General features: G+C 44.7%; 1 protein-coding gene across 3 annotated transcripts in view; it reads right to left on the bottom strand.

Moving 5' to 3' along the window:
* Window positions 1-19,960, bottom strand: part of tiam2a (TIAM Rac1 associated GEF 2a) — a 77,332-nt gene that overhangs the window by 4,218 nt on the left and 53,154 nt on the right. For all 3 annotated transcript variants that reach the window (XM_061247659.1, XM_061247669.1, XM_061247653.1), the window contains exons 16-25: window positions 13,326-13,514; window positions 12,372-12,440; window positions 9,691-9,816; window positions 7,981-8,089; window positions 3,999-4,178; window positions 2,619-2,737; window positions 2,105-2,213; window positions 1,735-1,793; window positions 1,482-1,584; window positions 34-121 (exon numbers count right to left, since the gene is read on the bottom strand). In XM_061247659.1, coding sequence (XP_061103643.1) covers window positions 34-121; window positions 1,482-1,584; window positions 1,735-1,793; window positions 2,105-2,213; window positions 2,619-2,737; window positions 3,999-4,178; window positions 7,981-8,089; window positions 9,691-9,816; window positions 12,372-12,440; window positions 13,326-13,514 — 1,151 coding nt within the window. The remainder of the gene's footprint in view (window positions 1-33; window positions 122-1,481; window positions 1,585-1,734; window positions 1,794-2,104; window positions 2,214-2,618; window positions 2,738-3,998; window positions 4,179-7,980; window positions 8,090-9,690; window positions 9,817-12,371; window positions 12,441-13,325; window positions 13,515-19,960) is intronic.

The following is a 19,960-nucleotide window of genomic DNA, read 5'->3' as shown; positions in this document are numbered from 1 at the left end:
CGGTGGTGTCGACGTGCCCGCGGCGGCTCCTACCTGCTGCAGAGCTGGAATACGGTCTCCGGTCGTCCCTCCAGCTCCGATTTAGTGTGGATCAGCTCCCAGATGCAGTTTGGTTCTCTCCCTGCAGAGGAGGGGAATGACGATTTAGCAACTTTAGCTCAGGAGGTATGAGCGGTCGCGTGGCAGTCGGATGATTGCCAGTTCGATCCCCCTCCCTAGGTGAGTCTACGCGTTCTTGAACAAGACACCTAACCCCTAGTTGCTTCCGACGAGTTGATTGGCACTGAACCTTGGCAGCCGATCACCATTGGTGTGTGGGTGTGTATGTGAATGGGAGAATGAGAGGCATCAATAGTAAAGCAATTTTGATGAAAGCGCTGTACAAATGTAGTACCATTTACCATGTCATTTGAATTGTATCATTAGAATAGTATCATTCAAAAAGACATGCCTAGAGAGCTGACCATATTTATAAAAACCTGTATAAAAGTAATACGGAAAAGTAGCTAGCTGTACTGTATATTCAAACATGGGAAAACTATATAAGGATGTCATGAGATATTGATATTGAGTATCGATTGACATGTTGTTAGACTGAGAAATATTTGAGGCACTGATGCATTAAAATTACAATACATTTTTGTATCCATTTGCTTTTCTAATGAAATTCAATGAGTGACTACACAAAGGCAATGTAACACCTATATACCCCTCATCCTCCACCCTAGTTATCCTAGTTATTTGTTACTGTACTGCTGTAGTCTAGTTGGGCTAACGAAAGTTGTATTTTCAATTCAATTTTAAGTTTCCTGTTTCCTTATTCTGCTCCAATTATTTTGAGAAAATGTGTAGTTGAATGCAAGAGAGATGTTATTATTCATTCTTTTCTGTGCATAGGTGAATTTACAGTATCTCTGTGATGGTGTTTTCTGTTTTCTATGTCTTTTTTGTGCATCTTTATCAAGGATGTCAACTGTAAGTTGGGAAACTCTTCCAGTTTATGTTTGATTCAGCAAGAACTCTCTCATTGGGAAGTTTTTTAAAAGTTAGAAATATCATTGTGTCTTGGAACAGGTTTAGTTCAGTAGAAGTGTTGGGTGGGGATTTGGGAGGTGAGAGGAGTGAGATTTAAGGTATATTCAAGAGCACCAAAATGTACCATGAATGGAAACTGAATGTCTGCTTGCATGGCAGATAAATTAAATACATGAATGTGTTATGACAAATTAAAAAGAAAACGACACCCTTTATACTCAGTCCAAATATTTACCCCCACACGCCCACGGCACACTGTCTGATGAGTGATGTGAATCATAGCAAACTGTTCAGAGTAAACTTCCCATTCAATATGCAGAGCGCTCTAAACGTAACAGAACTTGGTGCCTGGAGAATATTCCCTTAGTTTAACAGAACTGTTCAGCTGGCAGGAGTGGGAGGTTTAGTTTAGTAAATGTTGAGTGGGAGTTCTGGAGCGCACTGACCTGCTGTGTTGCCCAGTCGGACCTGCAGTGCCGACAGGGGGATCATCCACCGGAATTTAATGGGGTCCAAGTCCCCGTGGGTGTGTGCGGAGCGTGTGGAGGTCTATGGCGAACGGACACACGGACACACACATGCGTACAGAGACAGACAAGACATTCAGAGAGAAACAAACGTGGGTAATTAGATGCCTGAATTATGCTCTGCAATAAAAGCTTTCAAATAATTAAAATGCAAGGGAGAGGGTGGACTCACCATCTTTTTCTTCAGTTTGTTGCTCTCTCGACACACGAGTATCACAGCTCTCTTGAAGACTGAAAAAGGAGAAAGATTTTCCTCTGACTCCCAGCACAGCGGGGGTGTAGGGTTAATTCACCCCAGCCTTCTATGTAACAATACCAAGTGCGCATTCATATTCCTGGGCTTGATTTGTCACTGCTTTCTAATGTGTTTCCAGCTTTTCACCAAGTGACATTTAGTCCTGAAATGGCTTGGTCCCATTCTCCAATGGCTCAGAAATAGAAACACAGCTTTGAGGCCAGCATTTTTGACACCCAGCCATAGAAATCGGTGCATTCAAGTGCACATTGGTAAAAATGTTGTAGTACCAGCGCAGACAACTCACCGAACACGGTCAGCTCTGGGTCCTTCCTCATACGACCGAGGGAGGGGAAGGGGTTCAACCACGCGACACAGGACTGCATGAGGAACTCCCCCATGGAGATTTCTGCCACCTGTGGGAAAGTGTACCATGAGCCTAAACGCACTACCAATTTACTATGATTTATTTCTATCAAAAAGAACAACAATGAAAATCACAAGTGTGAGTCCTTATTCCTCATCTGTCTCCTCTTCATCTTCTTCTTCTTATTGATATTAATAAATGCCATATGGCCGGTGCCTTTCTACATGCTATATTATATTCAAGACAAAATATCTTGGGGTGTGGGCGGACAGGAATTCAGGCAATCATCAGAAGTGCAAAAAAAACAAAACATTTAAGAATGGCGCTGATTTTTCAGGCAATCACAATCAATCCTGAGTATTTTTCCTGAGTTTGCAGTGGTACAAAGCCTCCTGCAGATTTTTATTATCTCTTGTTTGTCTCTCTGAGAACTGTGCGACACATCTGTGGTTACCTCCTTCTCTGCCCCGGTCTGTTCCGCCACCAGCTGGTCGAAAACCGTGCCGTAGTCCTCGTAGATCTTCTGCATCTCGTTGATGTCGCTGGCCACCTTCTCCATGGCCTTCAGAGCCTCTGTGGGGTGGGGAGAGTGGATGAACCAGCGGTGGTCAATTCCATTCTCGCAGGTCGTGTTTATGCAGGTTTTTATTGTTACCAGTTACACTGGCCAAATTAGCTGAATACACTAATGCTGGTTTAACCATAGATGAGATAGTTAGGACACAGGAACTATCTTTAGATGTAATTTAGAAATATAGGTAAAATATCAGTTGCTAAATAATTGGGCAAATTAAATGGCATGAAATCCAAAAACAGTTATGGTGTAAACCATATTGGTGGGTAAATGAAGCTTCATAAGTAAATCTAACACACGTTAGTCTAGGAGCCTTAGTCTTTTATAGCCAATAATAGCAATTTAATTTCATGAAGGATAATGTGCAATGTGTTATGCTGCAATGTGCTGAAGTCAGGAAGCTTGAATGCTTGTATGCTTGAATGCATCACCCTGCACTAAGCTGACAAGCTACTGCCCACTTATTTTATCATTTGTGCTTACAAATGCTGTTTTTGTTTGGTGTGGTGTGATGCAACATGCAGTAAAGCTTGTGACTTTCATGTGATGTTTGAGGTCGGAATCACTCACACTTTCTGTTATGACACATAAGCACCTAAGGGACTAAAAATACTTTGATATTATGATGTCTAGGCAAGTTGCCCACCCCTAAAATACGCGTGTGTCTGTATATGGGTCTGTATACTTGTTTGTGTCAGTCTACATTTGCATGCATGCATGTTGTGTTTTGTGTACCAGTAAGGTGGAAGTGTTTATGTTATGTTGTGTTGTACTGAATACAGTAGGTGTGTGCTGGTGGTATATGCAGTTATATTGTGGACTTGTGAAACTACACTGTAAATAGTATGTGGTGTTGCTATGCTATATTGTGTGCCCGTGAGGTGGTAGTGTATACATGTTGTATTGTCTAACTGTGCGGTTGTTGTGTATACATGTTGTATTGTCTAACTGTGCGGTTGTTGTGTATACATGTTGTATTGTCTAACTGTGCGGTTGTTGTGTATACATGTTGTATTGTGTGCCTGTGGCACTGGAAATGCACAGTATATGTGGTTTATTGTATTGTGTACTTGTGAGGTGGCAGTGTATAGCCTATGGTGGTATGGTGAATGTATGGTGTATTGTGTACCTGTGAGTTGGTTGTTTACACTGTATATAATGTATTGTATTGTGTACCTGTGATGTGGCAGTGTATATATGGTGTATTGTATTGTGTAGCTGTGTGGTGGTTGTGTCTATATAGTATATTTTATTGCGTACCTGTGAGGTGGTAGTGCTCTTCACTGTCCATATCAGTCAGAGACACCAGCTCTCTCAAGAGCAGCGGGTACTTCAGCACTCTCTGTACCGGCTTAATCAGGTAAGATTCCAGGGTGGACGAGTGCTGCTTTGTTGGATTCTTGGCATCCAGGAACTCCTTGAAAGCCTGATCGGTCTTGGCTGAAACGGGATAAGGGACGGCAGCAAGGAAGAATAGTCACAAACAGCAATAACAATGGCTGCTGCCACTTTCACAAACACAATTAAATGCACTCACGGTCCATGGCATGATGGGATATGGATGCTCCCAACCTGTCATTGTAGGACCTTTGACCACAAGAGGGCAGTGCCGGCCATTCAAAGACCTCACGTGACCACAGCAAACAGAAACAGTCCCTTGTCTCAAGCGGTAACTAGGATTTACTGAACTCGTGCCAGTTCTGATTACTGCTGCACTTTGCTGCCGCTCCACTAGCACTTGCGCTATCAGCTAGTTTTAGCTCATCCCCTTCACCGCGGCCCTCGCGCGTGACATTTTTATCAAGGCATCGTTTTTAAACGGCAGCACTACTTAGGATTGCGTTACAGGCAATTTGTTTTGCAGACGATCTCTGTCGCCATTCCCCCGGCCTTCTACGCATAATCGCTCTTGATAGGAGTCTGCTGAATGAATAATGTAAAAGAGAAACAGCGGGAAACTGGGTGTACTCTGCTCGTACCCTCTATGCAAACACACGCTTTTTTAAACAACCCCCCTTCTCTTTCTCTTCCCAATTTGGAGCCTGAAATTGCGCCTCCTTGTCTCCTGCTGTGTCACCCTCTTGCACAAACCAGTAGTGCTGCAGCAAAAGCATGTGTGCTCCTTCACTGCACCTGCCTTCCAGAGGTGGAAAATCCAGGCTCAGTCCTTCCCGGTATTTTGTTCCAGCCACCTGAATTTGCTAATTAGCTAAGCTAATTCCTCAGCCAGGAGGTAGAACTAAGCAGAGGAATCAACTGGCTGAGTTCATAGGTGGAAGAAACACACGGCAGGACATTTACTTTTGGACCCCTGGACTTTCCACCCCCACACATGTCCACATGTAAATGCAGCAGCCACTCGAGAATCCCTGGGGTTAAACCCACCCTGGGGAGATGAGGTTAGCGCACTCTCTGCAGTGCGTTAGGTCGGTTAAACATTACATTACACTACAGGCATTTGGCAGACGCACTTATCCAGAACGAAGTACGATGAAGTGCAAAACCATAACCAGGGACGGGTGTGCTGAAAACCCTGGAGGGAAGAACTGTTCCAGCTTGTTTCTCGTGCTATTGTGCTAACGCACGTCATCGTGCGCTACGGCGCTAGCGAAAAGCCGCCTGTGCTTCGCCGCTGCGGCGACCCTGTGACATCACAGGCACAGATGGTCAGCTGACTGGTGTGAGGCGAGGGCTGCTCTGCCAACTGTCACGGACCGGCGGTCGTGTCATGGCGCAGACTGCCTGGTTCAGGTTTAAACACCCTCTCGGCCGACTCAGCACTGTTCATTATGTCTTGCTCTCCCTCTCCTGTCACTCCTCTCTTTCTATCTCTCTTTCTTCCTTTCCATCTCCTGCCACTCCTCTCTTTCTCTCCTCCCTCTCTTTCTCTCCCTCTCCTGCCACTCTTCGCTCTCTTTCCCTCTTTCTCTCCTCCCTCTTTCTTCCTCTCCAGCCACATTCTTCTCCCTCTCTTTCTGTCCCTTCCTCTTTCCCTCAGGTTTAAACACCCTCGTCCGACTCAACGCTGTTCATTATGCCGCCACTGTTAATCACTCTCCTCAGTGGTATTCCGAACACGCGCCACTCAAGACAGATGTCCGTGTTGATTTTGGATTTAGTCTAAGCCCCACGTTTCTAACGGACATTTGTATTCTCTTCAACAGAAGCTTTAATGGGAAAACATGAGAAAGACAATAGGGAATGGAAATGGTGGCATACAGAAATGTTTGTAACCTGACAGACATTGCCTGTTGGTGTGTTGTGTGAAATAGAATTTGTGCCAAAAGATTTTCAGCAACTACAGTGTACCTAAAACATAAAAGCCACTAAAAAAAATTAAGAAACAAGAGGGATGTATCATTTCTGCTGAACCAACATGGTTAAAACCATACAGTTTTATAGATACAAAGCATTGGTATCCTCATTTGGTTTGTTGTGCTTGCATTCCAAAACAGCAAGTTACCAACCCGGAATTAAACAAACACAAGCATTTTAAGGAACTGAGTGCACTGGGTGTTTTTTCACAAGCAGTCTAGCGCAGGGTGGAGTTGCATGAACAGAAAGCTACCAGCCTTTCAGATCCAAGACCCTATCATGATCTCTGACATGCATTGACCCACTTAGTGCATTAAATGAAATAGCTACACTGCTGCGAACGGCCCCCACAACGCCGACCTCTCTCCTATGACCGCTGGCTGCTGGTACTCTCAGGCACTGTGGATTGAGGAGCCATTAGGGCTCTAATTCAGGCTCTTGAAGCCAGAGCAGGCAGGCGGCCCTGCCAGCGCAAGGCAATTATGGGGTAAATACAATAGTCTGCACACTCACTCGCTCTCTCCCAGGGCCTGTGGAACCAACGGAAAGCACGGCGAGCTAACGCTGCAATTATGCTGCTGCTGCCACACGCCCACTGCTGCTCACTCTCCTGCCATTCTTCTCCATCTCTCTCTTTCCCTCTTTCTCTTTTTTCTCTCTATCCTTCTGCCACTCTTCTCTCTCTCTAGCCTCACTTTCTCTCCTCTCTCTTTCTCTCTCCTGCCACTTTTCTCTCTTCCTCTCCTGCCACTCTTCTCTTTTTCTCTCTTCCTCTCCTCCCTCTCTTCCTGTCCATCTCCTACCACTCTTCACTCTTTCCTCAATTTCACTCCTCTCTCTTCCTCTCCCTCTCCTGCCACTCTTCTCACTCTTTCTTTCTCTCTTTCTCTCCTCCCTCTCTTCCTCTCCCTCCCCTGCCACTCCTCTCTTTCCCTCTTTCTCTCCTCACTCTCTCTTCCTCTCCAACCACATTCTTCCCCCTCTCTTTCTGTCCCTTCCTCCTCCTGCTTCTCTTGCCATCTTTCTCATCTCCATCTTTCTCTTTTCCTCTTCTTTCACCTTTTCTTTCCCTCTCTCCCCATCTGAAACAGATAAAGCCTCCCGCCAGCTTTTTTACAGTCACTATTAAAAAAAACCTCATTTCTGTTATGTGCCTGGTTCCTGTGAAGTGATGGATTTAATAGGCACAAGGGTACAATTCCTCCCCCAATCTGGGAGGGGTGCCTGGATGCGTTTCACCTTAGACCGGGCTGCTTGCCTAATATGAAAATAAGGCCCGGAATGAGAATGTAATCTTTATTCTGCCATACATCATCAGTCATATATACATAGACAGTTTATAGATATTGACCAAGTCTGAGGCATTACATTGATTTTAGAGTGGGCGGAGAACTTGCCTGGATGTTGGGTGTAATGGACAGCTCATTACACCCAACGGCAATTTCAGATTTACATAAAACACATTTTTACCTCTGGCTTATGAATACATGCAAATGCGCCTGTGTTTTCTTCACAAACACTTTAAGCTGCTGTACTTTCAAATAGGTTGTGAAGAAATTTTTTTTAAACTGTATTGTCAGTTAAATGACAGTGTCTTGCCACAGTAAGCAACATTAATAGAAATCACGCAACTGCAGATGACTGCATGTTAGAGATGGCTGTGATGCTGTGCACTTGACAGTAGTTTGCATTACACAAGAGTGAAATCAGTGGGCTTAAAACAAAACCAAATGCAAACTGGAGCATACAATTAACCAATATGGTAATATAGGGAGTTGCAATATACATGGGATTAATATTATCATATAGGGAACTAAAACACATTTGTTAGCAGCTGAATTTTTTTTGCCAGATCATGCGAGTGAGATATGCATGTCATTTAGAGTGAACATGATGATGATTTAACTCGGAAGGCTCAACACCGTACCTCTCTCCAGAACTTTCTGGACCTTAATGTGGTTGGCGCAGAAACCACTGTAGAGCTTGAAGTGGTCGGCGTAGTACAGGAAGGAGCCGCCCAAGGAGAAGAGAAGTTTCTGGAAGCACAGGGAGGGTCACACAAACAGGCTGAGTTGCACTACTGAGAGCCCCCATCTGTCCGTCTCTCTCCCAGAGCCACAATCAAACACCAGTCAAACAGCCTCCAGTACTGTTCATAACCTGCACATTCTCAGAAATAAAGTGACATTGGAGGTACGTTTTTGTTCTTCGAGGATTTCAAATTTCCAAAATGTACCCCTGTACAGTAAGGTCCTCTTTGCATACAGATTAGTACTTTTCCAAGTATTGCTGGCTAGCATTACAATTGTATGGACCTATGGGGTACTGCCCCAGCAAAAAGCATTTGTACCTTTTTACACACTTTTAATACCTTTAGTTCTGAGAGTGCAGTCTAGTTTGCCAGTTACAGCACCTTTCTTTAAAGGTACAATAGGTCATTTTGGACTCCTAATGGTCAAGAGAGGATTTGCAGCAACAAACACCTTCAAACCCCATCACTGTTTATCCCTCCCCCTTCTCTGTGATTACAATGTTTTGATACGGCCCGTCAACTGTATATTTTGAAACCAGAATGTCAAGGCACAGGGGGAATCAACATGTCAGTGAGCCTTTTTAAATGATAGGAAGGGATTTACAGTGGTCTCGTACAGAAATCGTACCCATTGTACCTTTAAAGCTGCCACTGTGTTTCACGAGCACATGGAGTTCAGGGCTTCATGAATGATTTTTCAGGTTATTCCCCCACCCCCCCCCCATTTTATATATGGATTCAGCTGATGCTGGAGACCACGCGCTCTCCTTCAGTGCATGTGATGTTGCCATCTGCTGCTTTTCACGCTGGAGCCCTCAAGCCGAGCTCGCAGAGGTGAGTCAGAGGAAGACACGTCCTGAACGACCACCGGGGGTCGATACAGAGCCATGAGCCGCGGAACCTGGCCAACTGGACCGACTGCTCGTGGCCTTTGCCGATGCTACTGTGTAGCTACTGCCATCACCTCAGTGGGGTTTCGATTCCGGACCACAGATCCAGTCGGCAAGAGTGGACACGGTCACAAAAACATCATCATTTTATGCTCATTTAAAGACTTGGAAATTCTGCCAAACTTTCCCCCTCGGTGGTTGAGCCTGGAGAGGTTATGATGATTTTGTGGATATGTCTGCTCTTGCCGACTGGATCTATAGGGTATATCCATTCACTACTGGATGAGTCACCCAGTACTCCCTATTTTCACCATTTGTTGACAGTTTCACACAAAAAGGCCATAGACATGGGGGAGGAGGGGGAGGGCGCTACCTTAAAATCCAAACAGAAGCACTTTATCTTTAAATTATTCATCTTTAATAAAAGTTTTATTGGTTCTCAAAACATAGAGGAAGGGTGGGGTTGGGGTTTGGAAAGGCAGCATGCGGCCTAGTGGCTAAGGTACATGACTGGGACCTGGACGGTTGGTGGTTCAAGTCTCGGTGTAGCCACCATAAGATCCATGTAGTTGTTGGGCCCTGAGCAAAACCCTTAACCCCACATTGCTCCAGGGAGGATTGTCCCCTGCTTAGTCTAATCAACTGTAAGTCAGTTAGGATAACATTTTCATCAAAATAACTAAATTTTAAATGTATTATTAAAGTAAGGCACTACCTTGAAATGCACAGGGCTCTCCAGGGTGCTGAGGTCCGGAGGCGAGGTGATTCTCTCCTCCAGGGTCTGCAGGAACACCCTCTGGAAGAACAGCATTTCCGGCAGGCTTCCGAACAGACTCTCCATCTGCGGTGGGGGGCATCGGAAAACATGTGAAAAAACCTCCCATCAGAAACACATCCACCCATTCCAGCACATTCATTTTCGCAGACACTCTTATCCACGGTGACTTACAAAGTAAAACAACATTAACTAAATACACTGAAATCAGTTGTTACAAGTCAAAAAATGTCTTGTGCTTAAGAGTCAGTACCAGTGTAATCAACTCTACTGTTAACATATTCAACAAGACTGACATAATCTATTATTACATCTCTAATATCTATGATTACATGAAGAGCTTCAATTTGAAGATGAAGTTTGAAAGTGGAAGAGGTGGGTATTTAATCTGGTGGCAGGTGCCAGTAACTGATTTAGATGGTCCTGCAACCGACCAATCTCACAGTTCTGCAATTTTACATAATAGGAGTTTCTGAATATAATTCAAAATGTTAATGTTTCGCTTTTTTTATAGCAGTAACACATTTAGTGGTGTTCACCCCTGTATTTCAGTGTTGTCATAATTTCAGAATAACTCACAGCGAAGGAACGGTTGCAAGATGGTAGGAATGGGCTGTTAAATTTCACACGTTTCATGCTGTGTAGGCCAAATGCAGATTGCTGATCATTTTGAAATAGAGCTACTGCACCTGGAACCACGTCAAACAAAACTTTTCTGCACAAGTAAGAGGCTAACAGCAGACGCCTCCGTTCCAGGATTATAACTTTTTGGAATATAAATTTTATTGTGTCAACAGTATGCTACCACACTCATATCGTGCCTGAGTGTGAATCGCACCTTACGGCTTAATTTATACAAATGCCTTTATCCAAAGCGCTGTACAATCAATCCTTCTCATTCACCCATTCATACACACACTCACACACACCAACGGCGACTGGCTGCCATGCAAGGCACCAGCCAGCACATCAGGAGCATTTTGGGGTTAGGTGTCTTGCTCAGGTACACTTCTACACGGCCAAGGTGGGAATCGAATCGGCAACCTTCCGACTGCCAAACGATTGCTCTTACCGCCTGAGCTAATGGAGTGTGCTAAAACACATTATAATGCCCACACAACAAGGAGTGCTAGTACACAAGAACCACCAGTGTGACATTGACCAGACCTGGGTCAAATATGTAACTGTTTTACATTCAAATACCTTTCTGTGGTTAACTGATCTTACCTGGTGTGAATGAGCCAATCAAGAGGGCCAGGAGAGTATTCGATAGGTTTCAATACACCAGACAAGCTCAGTAAACTGTAGAAAGGTATTTGAATCTAAAAAAATTACTTACTTGGTCTGACATTGACACACACAGCATAGAGCAGAATGCATCCAGCTCACAGTTTTTTTTCTTTGCACCAGAACATTTTTAAAACCTGACACAGCATCTTACACCCCTCTAGGTGGCTGTAAAAACAAATAAAAAAACAAATAAAAATGTGACAAGACAGGGCCATCTTGGGTGAAATCTACTCACTACCCACAGGAACTGTCATCCAATCAATACCACTGTAGCTCTATTTTGTTCATGGAGGAATACTTCACACTTTTATGCTCTATGTAGCACTAAAGGAATAACATTGATCAATGACTATGTTTACAGTTCATATTCTGCTGCTGATCTGAATATTCAAGCAACGACTGCGAGACATTTCTATCTCTCAGTTACTTATGCAATGTCTGGACGAAAGAAAATACTGCTACAGCAATATCTTTGAAAAAGTTTCAGAGCTTCTGAGTTTCTCGGAAATTAGGAAATGATAGGGATGACTCACAACCTAGTTTGCATTTAGCAAAATATTTTTTTTAAAGAGCACAAAATAATGTACGAGTGAGCTTCTCTCCAACCAATAAAGTTAGCAGGAAATTTCATCAGTGTTCTTAACAGGGCTTATTTGCGATACTCAGATTTGAAGACTATGTATAACAATGCGCACCGGTTTTAACGACGCATGTAAACAGGTTATTGACAATATGGCCATAACCAGGACCATTATCTGCAATGCTGGTGCCAAGAAATGCAGTGTGTATGATAATGCTTCGAACTAGGGCTGGGCGATATAGCCATCGAGGTATAACAATTTGTTTTTGTAAGTGCAGTAACTATCTCCGGCATGCGGTGTTAGATTTCTTTCAGTCTTTTTTTATTTTATCATACCTGATGCGGTAGCACAATTTTCTGAGCCGAAGTGGGAAAAAAATGTCACTCGTATCTTTTCCATGTTGATATGACAGCAATAGGGCCATGCTGTTTCCAGGAGGTAGATAAAAACATGATGACAAGAGCAAAAATGTAAGCGCTGTGTAAGTTAACCAACATTGAATAGATACCAGTGATGTTTTTTCTCCCCTGGAAGCATTTCACTGAGGTTTGGAGATGCGTATGATTAAAGAGGAAAAGTAGGAACGAAACCTACTGCCACCTGCCAGAGATTGTTCTTATTGCGCTAAACGATTTGATGTACCGCACAGCCCTACTTCAGTATAAACCGAGCCAAAGCCAAAGAGTAATGAGGATGAAACACTCTATCCGGACGTTAAAACCGCCCTCCCCCGCCACTGCTCGCCCGTACCTCATCCTTCGTGAGGAAGGTTTCGTTCTCCAGGGGCTTCAGGTACGTCTCAAACAGGCAGCTCAGGTCCTGCCAGACGGGGAGAGGAGAGAGGCAATTCAGACGCCTCATAATTATAATCACATAATTATTACGTAATTATCATAATCATCATTTATAATTATACTCCCGGCACATCTGGATCCCACATCATGAAGAAGTCCCCCTCCCCCAATCCCCCAATTTACTTATTAACATCCCCCTCAGGTTTTATTTATTCTTTCAGGACTTTATATGTCCATCTGGATATCATTATCCTGCTTTAATGTTTGTGCCTGTCATTGCCTCCTCTGACTTCAGCCATTTTGTTCACTTCAGTTTAGGCCTGTTTGTTTAAGCCACTGTAAACTTCAATCTGACCTGAGTCAAGTGCTGTACTTTCTTTATTATTATTAAACATAGATATTTTTGCAGGGGTTGGGTTCATCCCTACTGAAAAAACAGCTCAAGCTAGGTTTTGAAGCAGCTGGTAGTTGGTTGACCAGTTCAGACCAGCTCCCAGCTTGACATGGTATAGCCAGTTGATCAGGTCAGACCGGCGCCCAGCTTATCATGGTTTGACAAGCTCAAGTTATGTTTTGAAACAGTTGGTAGCTGGTTGACCAGCTCATACCAGCTCCCAGCTCAACAGGGTTTAGCTGGTTTGCCAGTTGAGACCAGCTCCCAGCTTGACATGGATTGACCAACTCAAGCTATGCTGTTAAACAGCTGTTGGTGGTTGACCAGGTCATACGCAGCTAGACCAAATTTATGACCAGCTTGGCCATGCTGGTTGACCAGCCAATACCCAACTAGACCTATGACCAACTTGACCAGCTGGTCAAGCTGGCAGAGCTGGATTTCACAGCGGGGGGGGGGTCAGGGTTTGGGGGTGGAGGGGAAGTCCTGTGTTCACCGTGTGGGGCTGGCTCGTACCTTCACGTAGGACTTCTCTGTGTCCAGCAGCTCCTGGACGACTTTGCGCAGGCGCTCGGTGGCGGACAGGTGTCGGGGGCAGGGGCGCAGCGGGCCGGGTTCTGGCCCGGCAGGATCTTTTAGGCCCTCTGTCAGGCCCCCGGAGCCCTCCTGGAAGGCGTGGTACACTGTACGTGCCGTCTCCATGCTCTGTGGGAGAGAGAAGGGCAGAGTAATCACGTGCTTGTAACACAACTATAGCCAGTGGCCTTCAAACACAGACCTGGGGATCCACTGTAGTGGTTTTTGTTTCAGTTAATCCCATTATCAGTTACTCTAAGGTTCATGAACCAATATTTAAGTTATACCATAACTTAACTTATTTTAACACAATACCAGTTTGGCCCTTTGCCATTTGCTTTTCAATTTAATGTTTTCAACAAATGGTGAGCAGGACCACTGATTTCACCTTTCAGTCTATAACTGAATCAATTCAAAATGCAGTTTCTTTCTAAAGGTATCATTTTTCATCCTCATCATCCTCTTTTTTTGATCGTGGAGTGAATTGCATAAAATACGATACAATGAGAAGGTATGTCTAAATAAAGAAAACTAGATACTACAGGTTTTTGTCATATTTGTCCTAGTTTATTTGCCATAGACAAGGCTTCAACCAAAACAGAAGAAGAGGGCTCTTTGATGAGCAGGCACATCTAAAGTCAAAGGACAGACATGGCTGACAGGTTTAATCAACATTCTGTGGCTTTGTTGTGCAGTTCCTGTAACTGCTTCTCTTTCTCAAACATTGTTAATTCACTCCCTACCTTTCCCCTGGGAATACATCACTATAGCATTGAATCAGCATTAGACTGAGCTGATAAAACAGTCAGTACTACACAGAGCTGAAACAACACAGTTAATACTACACATAGCTGAAACAACACAGTCAGTACTACACTGAGCTGATACAACAGTCAGTATGACACAGAGCTGATACAACAGTCAGTATGACACAGAGCTGATACAACAGTCAGTATGACACAGAGCTGATACAACAGTCAGTATGACACAGAGCTGAAACAATTGTCAGTACTACACTGAGCTGAAACAATTGTCAGTACTACACTGAGCTGAAACAACCGTCAGTACTACACTGAGCTGATAAAATATAAACAGTGTCTCAGTGGTCTGATTCTATGCTGAGCCTAAAATACGAGCCAGTAAAATGCAAAGTCTGTTCCACACAGATCAGTTACTATGCCGCACTTCACCACCAATTCCATGCCAAACCAATACGATGTAGGGCCAGTAAAATGAGGAGCTGATATTCTCCAGGCAATGCTCCACATCCCTGGCCCCCCCTTCTCTCTCTGGCACCCCCCCACAGCTCAAGCATCAGCTGGAACTCACCAGGAAGGGCAGCTTGCCCACAAGCCCCAGGGCTGCCACCGCCAGGCTCCAGTGCTCACTGGGCCTGCGAGCAGTCACTCCTCCACAGCCGGCCACCCCGGGAGGGGCCGCATGCTACACCTACCGCTCACATAACATCCCTCTCCCGCCGCCTTCACATCCCGCCCCAGCCCCTCAGAGCGAAACCCGCTTGGGTAGAAGGGAAGAAGCTGGCAGGCTTTTTGAAGGGCGGTGCGCATCGATCGCATGCCGGTAGGCGTTCGGCGAGGGTGGGCGCTGGCGAAGAACTGCTGCCGCCCCAGAACCTGGCGGCAGCTCATCAATCACGCGGCGGATTCGCGCCAGAACCCGTTCCCCGAGGGAATTCCCCCGACGCTCTGCGCAACTGGACCGCGCCGTCCGACATACGTTCGCCCAAAGGGACCGCTCAAGTTCAAATTCATTTGCAAAGCTATTTCAGTCAGCTCTTTTTACACCTCTACAGTGACCCCCAAAATAAATAGGGGACTCAGCACAAAAACAGCAGCTTCTGTAAAATAGTACAATAGAATACAGTATGTCCATGTAATGACCATTTGTCTCATATTCATCTTGTGATCTGAAATCCAAATCTTTAAGTGTAGTATATCAAAAATAAGAAATTTCACTCCACCATTACCATAATGGAGGGCACTGTATATGCACAGATTATAAACCTTAATATACAGATAACAGGCTGTGTAAAATTTTGAGTTAAAAAGAAAAAAAGGTGAATTAAAATGCGCAGTATTATTGCTCTTCTCTGTTATGTATCTGATAATGTCTACATCCACAGTGACACAGAATAACACACACATTCACATTCTGTACGCCAAATAAGCAAGCTGAAGTACAATAAATAGGTTGATAGACAAGGATAAACAGCTGCCTGAATGTAGAATAGCAACACTTTGATGATGCAGCAAACCACTTGGTATATAAAATTGTATGCTTCCTACAATGTTGTTTCCAGCTTTGGCCCTTTAAATAGATTGTGTACCGACTTCAAGCCAACTGGCATTTTGGGTGTTTTTGTTTGGAATTCTCCATTATATTACTGTATGTTTCCTTCATGATCAGTTTGTTGTTTGATCAGTTGAAGCTAGTTGTTAGCTTGTCTAACTTAGTTAGCTTTTTTGGGCTTTTTCCAGAATGAAAGGTGTTGTTGAGTTTTTGACTTTAGTCATGCAGCATTATTATCATTGGCTTGGCTGGGAGACGATTATGTCACTTTAGCTTGAGATTCTGAGATCAGCCTTGACTCATAGCATCACACTGCACTGCATGTGATACGTGTACTGCACAACACATTCATGGTTAATTGAGTCCATCCTTATGAAATACATAAATATGGAACAGGATATCTCCCTGGAAAGCACAGACCCTCGCAGATGCACCGCAGCAGGGACTAACGGTAATTACAGTACAGGGTTAGCTTGTGGGAAGCAGTTTGTGATACAATGTCCCTGTATGTCAGCTGGCGGGCATTACACTAGGCGGGTATTTCCCATGCACACACACATAATCACAAAAATGCAGACACACACAAACACAAACATTTAGACACAAACACACATGCACGCACACACAAACGTGCAGACAAACACATGTACACACAAATAAACACACATGCTTTAATACAGACCTACATAAATGCACACATTCATGAGTAAACACATTCATTTCCTCACATGCGCAAACACACACAGATGCACACACACACACACACAAACACACACAAACAAGGATGCTGAGACCCTCTTTTTCAGAACAGGGTCAAAGAAACACTGCACATAGACCCCAAATATACCAAGAGACACTACTCAAACAGTGTAAACTCACAATAACACCACAACCTTGCTAGAACTGCCATAACACCATCATATCACAAGGGCACAAGGCTCTGACAGACCAGAATCAATTCCTAAGTTCAGGAGTGTTTTTTGTTCTTCATTACTGTCCAGTGCTCAAAGATGATAACCGAAAGGCAACATCACATAAATCCCCACAAATACTGCAACCTATACAAGCCTTTCCACTCATATTTGGGCTTATTTATATATGAAATGGGCACTGCATCCTTCCGTACAGTGGTATTTGTGCTGGTTTTCTTTAAAAATGCAGACCTACTACCCATACATAATTGTTTTGGATTCAAATACTTATCTACTCTTTACTGAGCTTGTCAGATATATTAAAACCCACAAAATACTCTCAAAAAGCGCAAAACCCTGCCTCTTGGTTGGCTGAATTGTACAGAAAAGTATTTGAATCCAAAACAACAACGTATTTGACCTAGGTCTGCAACCACCACGACAACCTATGAATAAGCAACAAAGCAACCCAAACAAACGGCCAACAGTATGGGTGTCTGCTCAACCAGACCTGACGGAAATGGGACGCAACCTGCCACGCGCTACCTTGACGACGACGCCCTCAGAGCGGCGGCAGGCGGAGCAGGTGACCGCGCCCTGCAGTAGCCGCGTCATCTTGTCCCTCAGCGCCCTCTCCAGGCAGAGGAAGGCGAAGTTCAGGCACACGTCCCTCTCCTCCGCGTCCTCTGGCCAAAACCAGCGCACCGCCATGATGGCCCACAGCGCCTCGGCCGGAGGGTGGTCCCGCACGAACATCTCCATCAGAGCGGAGAGGTAGAGGCAGGGTCCGGCGGCCATCGGCCCCGCTGGGTGGGGGGGTCACGGGGGAGGGGGCGTGATAGTCCCACTCCGAGATGCTCCGGCCACTGTCCACTCCGATGGCGCTCCCGGTCGGAATGGCTGTGGGCTCTGTAAGCCCAGATTACTTGCCTGACCTCCGGGGTCCGTATGTCGACGAAGGGACTAAGCCCTCCTCGGCAGTATGCAGTACACACCTCAAAGCACCTCCCTTCTAGGAGTTCAGGGGAGGTCAGACTTTTGTTTTTTTTGTTTTTTTACAGAAACCATAGTTATTCACCTACAAATAACAGTGCCCAAATTTTAAGATAAGCATGGACCCGTGAAAAACAAAGATGCAAGATGCAGTATTTATACTTGCACATCGACTTGTGGCTAGACGTCCATCATTGAGCCATGCAGTCCGGTTTTGGATCAGCTGCATCTTGCCGGACACACATTGGTCCATCATTTTTTTAAATAAACATTTTCATACAGCACCAATATTTATATTCTTAAATGTTATTGGCTCAGATTTACCTGAGATCGGTAGCTATCCTCAGTTAGTAGCCAGCCTATTAGCTATTCAAAGCTAGTGCCATCCACTACCCCCATGCCACAGTGCAGTTTCCTCCTACTGGAAGTGGCCACATATGGGAAGCAAGCAGTTTTGCACTGTATCAAAGACCTGCATCGTGTGCCTCGCTTGTTCTGTCATGATCATGTTTGCCATAAAGCAGTTCATGTAACACACAATGCCGCTGCACTTTTGAACTCATAACGTGCGTCAAGCTCCCGTCAAACCATAAACCGAATCGCACTACCCTCCAGAGGCATGTTCAATTCGCCACACACAAGCCGTGCGCCACCACGTGAACCTTAACGCGTCGCCCAACTCGCTGTAACCTGCCCGCTGCAAGCTGATTCACACGGCTAATCAATGACCAGCCCAAAAGCTTGTAGTTAAAGCTGTGGATGTAGCTTCGCTGAAAAAAAACACAACAAATCCTTTTTAAAAGCTCTTAGATAAGCTTAGGGGACATAAAGTAGCTTAGCTTAATCAACCATTTGGCTGCTCTGAATGAGCAATGTAAACAACACTGTGGCACACAGCCAGTATGGCCCACAGTCCATCTGGAGTCCCTAACATAAAACACAGGTCTGCCGTGAGAGTAGACTGAAGTGTGCGACTCGCCATTGCTGAGGGGTACGCTCACTTTTTTGGCATTGGCACTGAAGTACCAGGTGGTGTGTTTTCCATGACACAGTAGTAGGTTTGACAATTAACTAAAATGTCACACCCTTGGGGTTTTATGCAGTGCATTAGCTAACTGCTCACCCACAAGTCAAGTATTCCTTCCTGCATCTACCTGCATTTTTATCGTACAGAAGCATCCGGTTTGCTTGAGTGTGTATACCATGGGTTCTCAACTCTGCTCCTGGCCACCGCAGTAAATGCTTGTTTTTGTTTTCACCATAAAATCTGCATCTGCACTACAAAAACCAAGAAAGAACCATACATAAGTATATTTAAGTTCTTGAGACTAAAAATCGTATTTCTATTACTTTTTTGCTAAACAATCCAAAAATATTGCCAATGACGTAAGACAGTTTCAAGATTTCAAACAGTAACTTAAAACAAGCTAATATTTTCCACAGTAGCAAACTGCTTAAAATGAAGGACAAATAAGGTCAAATATTCATATTAATATAACATTTAATATTAATATTCAGCACCAAATACTGAAGGATAAATATGAAAGACAGACTGTAAAGCAAAGGGCAGAATATTGTTACCAGACCGAGGTCAATACATAGTTTTCAGCCCCCTACCCAAGATAACCCTTTAAGCGCTCCTACTGAGGGATCACTCCCAGGTCCATCTGCTGCCTCACACCCCATGGCCACACCCTGTAGACAGTGGCACGCGAGCGGGAAAGGTCAGGACCTGAGACAAGGCCGTGATTATTGGATTAATAAAAACACTGGAATGAGTGAAGTGAGACTGCCCAACAGGGCTACAGTGAAGAATGAGTGAAGTGAGACAGCCCTATACGACTACAGTGACGAATGAGTGAGTTGAGACTGCCCTACAGGACTACAGTGAAGAATGAGTGAGGTGAGACAGCCCTATAGGACTACAGTGAAGAATGACTGAAGTGAGACAGCCCTATAGGACTACAGTGAGGAATGAGTAGTCCTATAGGACAACTCTCCGTCATGCACCTCATACCATTCCCAAACATTTTGTACAGTGTGGCAGGGCGCATTATCCTGCTGAAAGAGGGCACTGGCATCTGGGAATACTGTTGCCATGAAGGGGTGTACCTGGTCCACAACAATGTTTGGACCAACAATGTTTGGCATCCACATGAATGCCTGTACCCTAGGTTTCCCAGCAGAACATTTCCCAGAGCATCACACTCCCTCCACCTGCTTGACTTCTTCCCACAGCGCATCCTGGTTCCATCTGTTCCCCAGATAAAACTGTGAACATGTACCCGGCGGTCCACATGATGCAAAAGAAAACAGGACTCATCGAACCAGGCAATCTTCTTCCATTCCAACACTTGCATG

Source organism: Conger conger, chromosome 1 (assembly GCF_963514075.1).
Source record: "Conger conger chromosome 1, fConCon1.1, whole genome shotgun sequence".
NCBI lineage: Eukaryota > Metazoa > Chordata > Actinopteri > Anguilliformes > Congridae > Conger > Conger conger.
The sequence above is the reverse complement of the archived record's forward strand: the minus strand, read 5'-3'. Positions and strand labels throughout refer to the sequence as shown.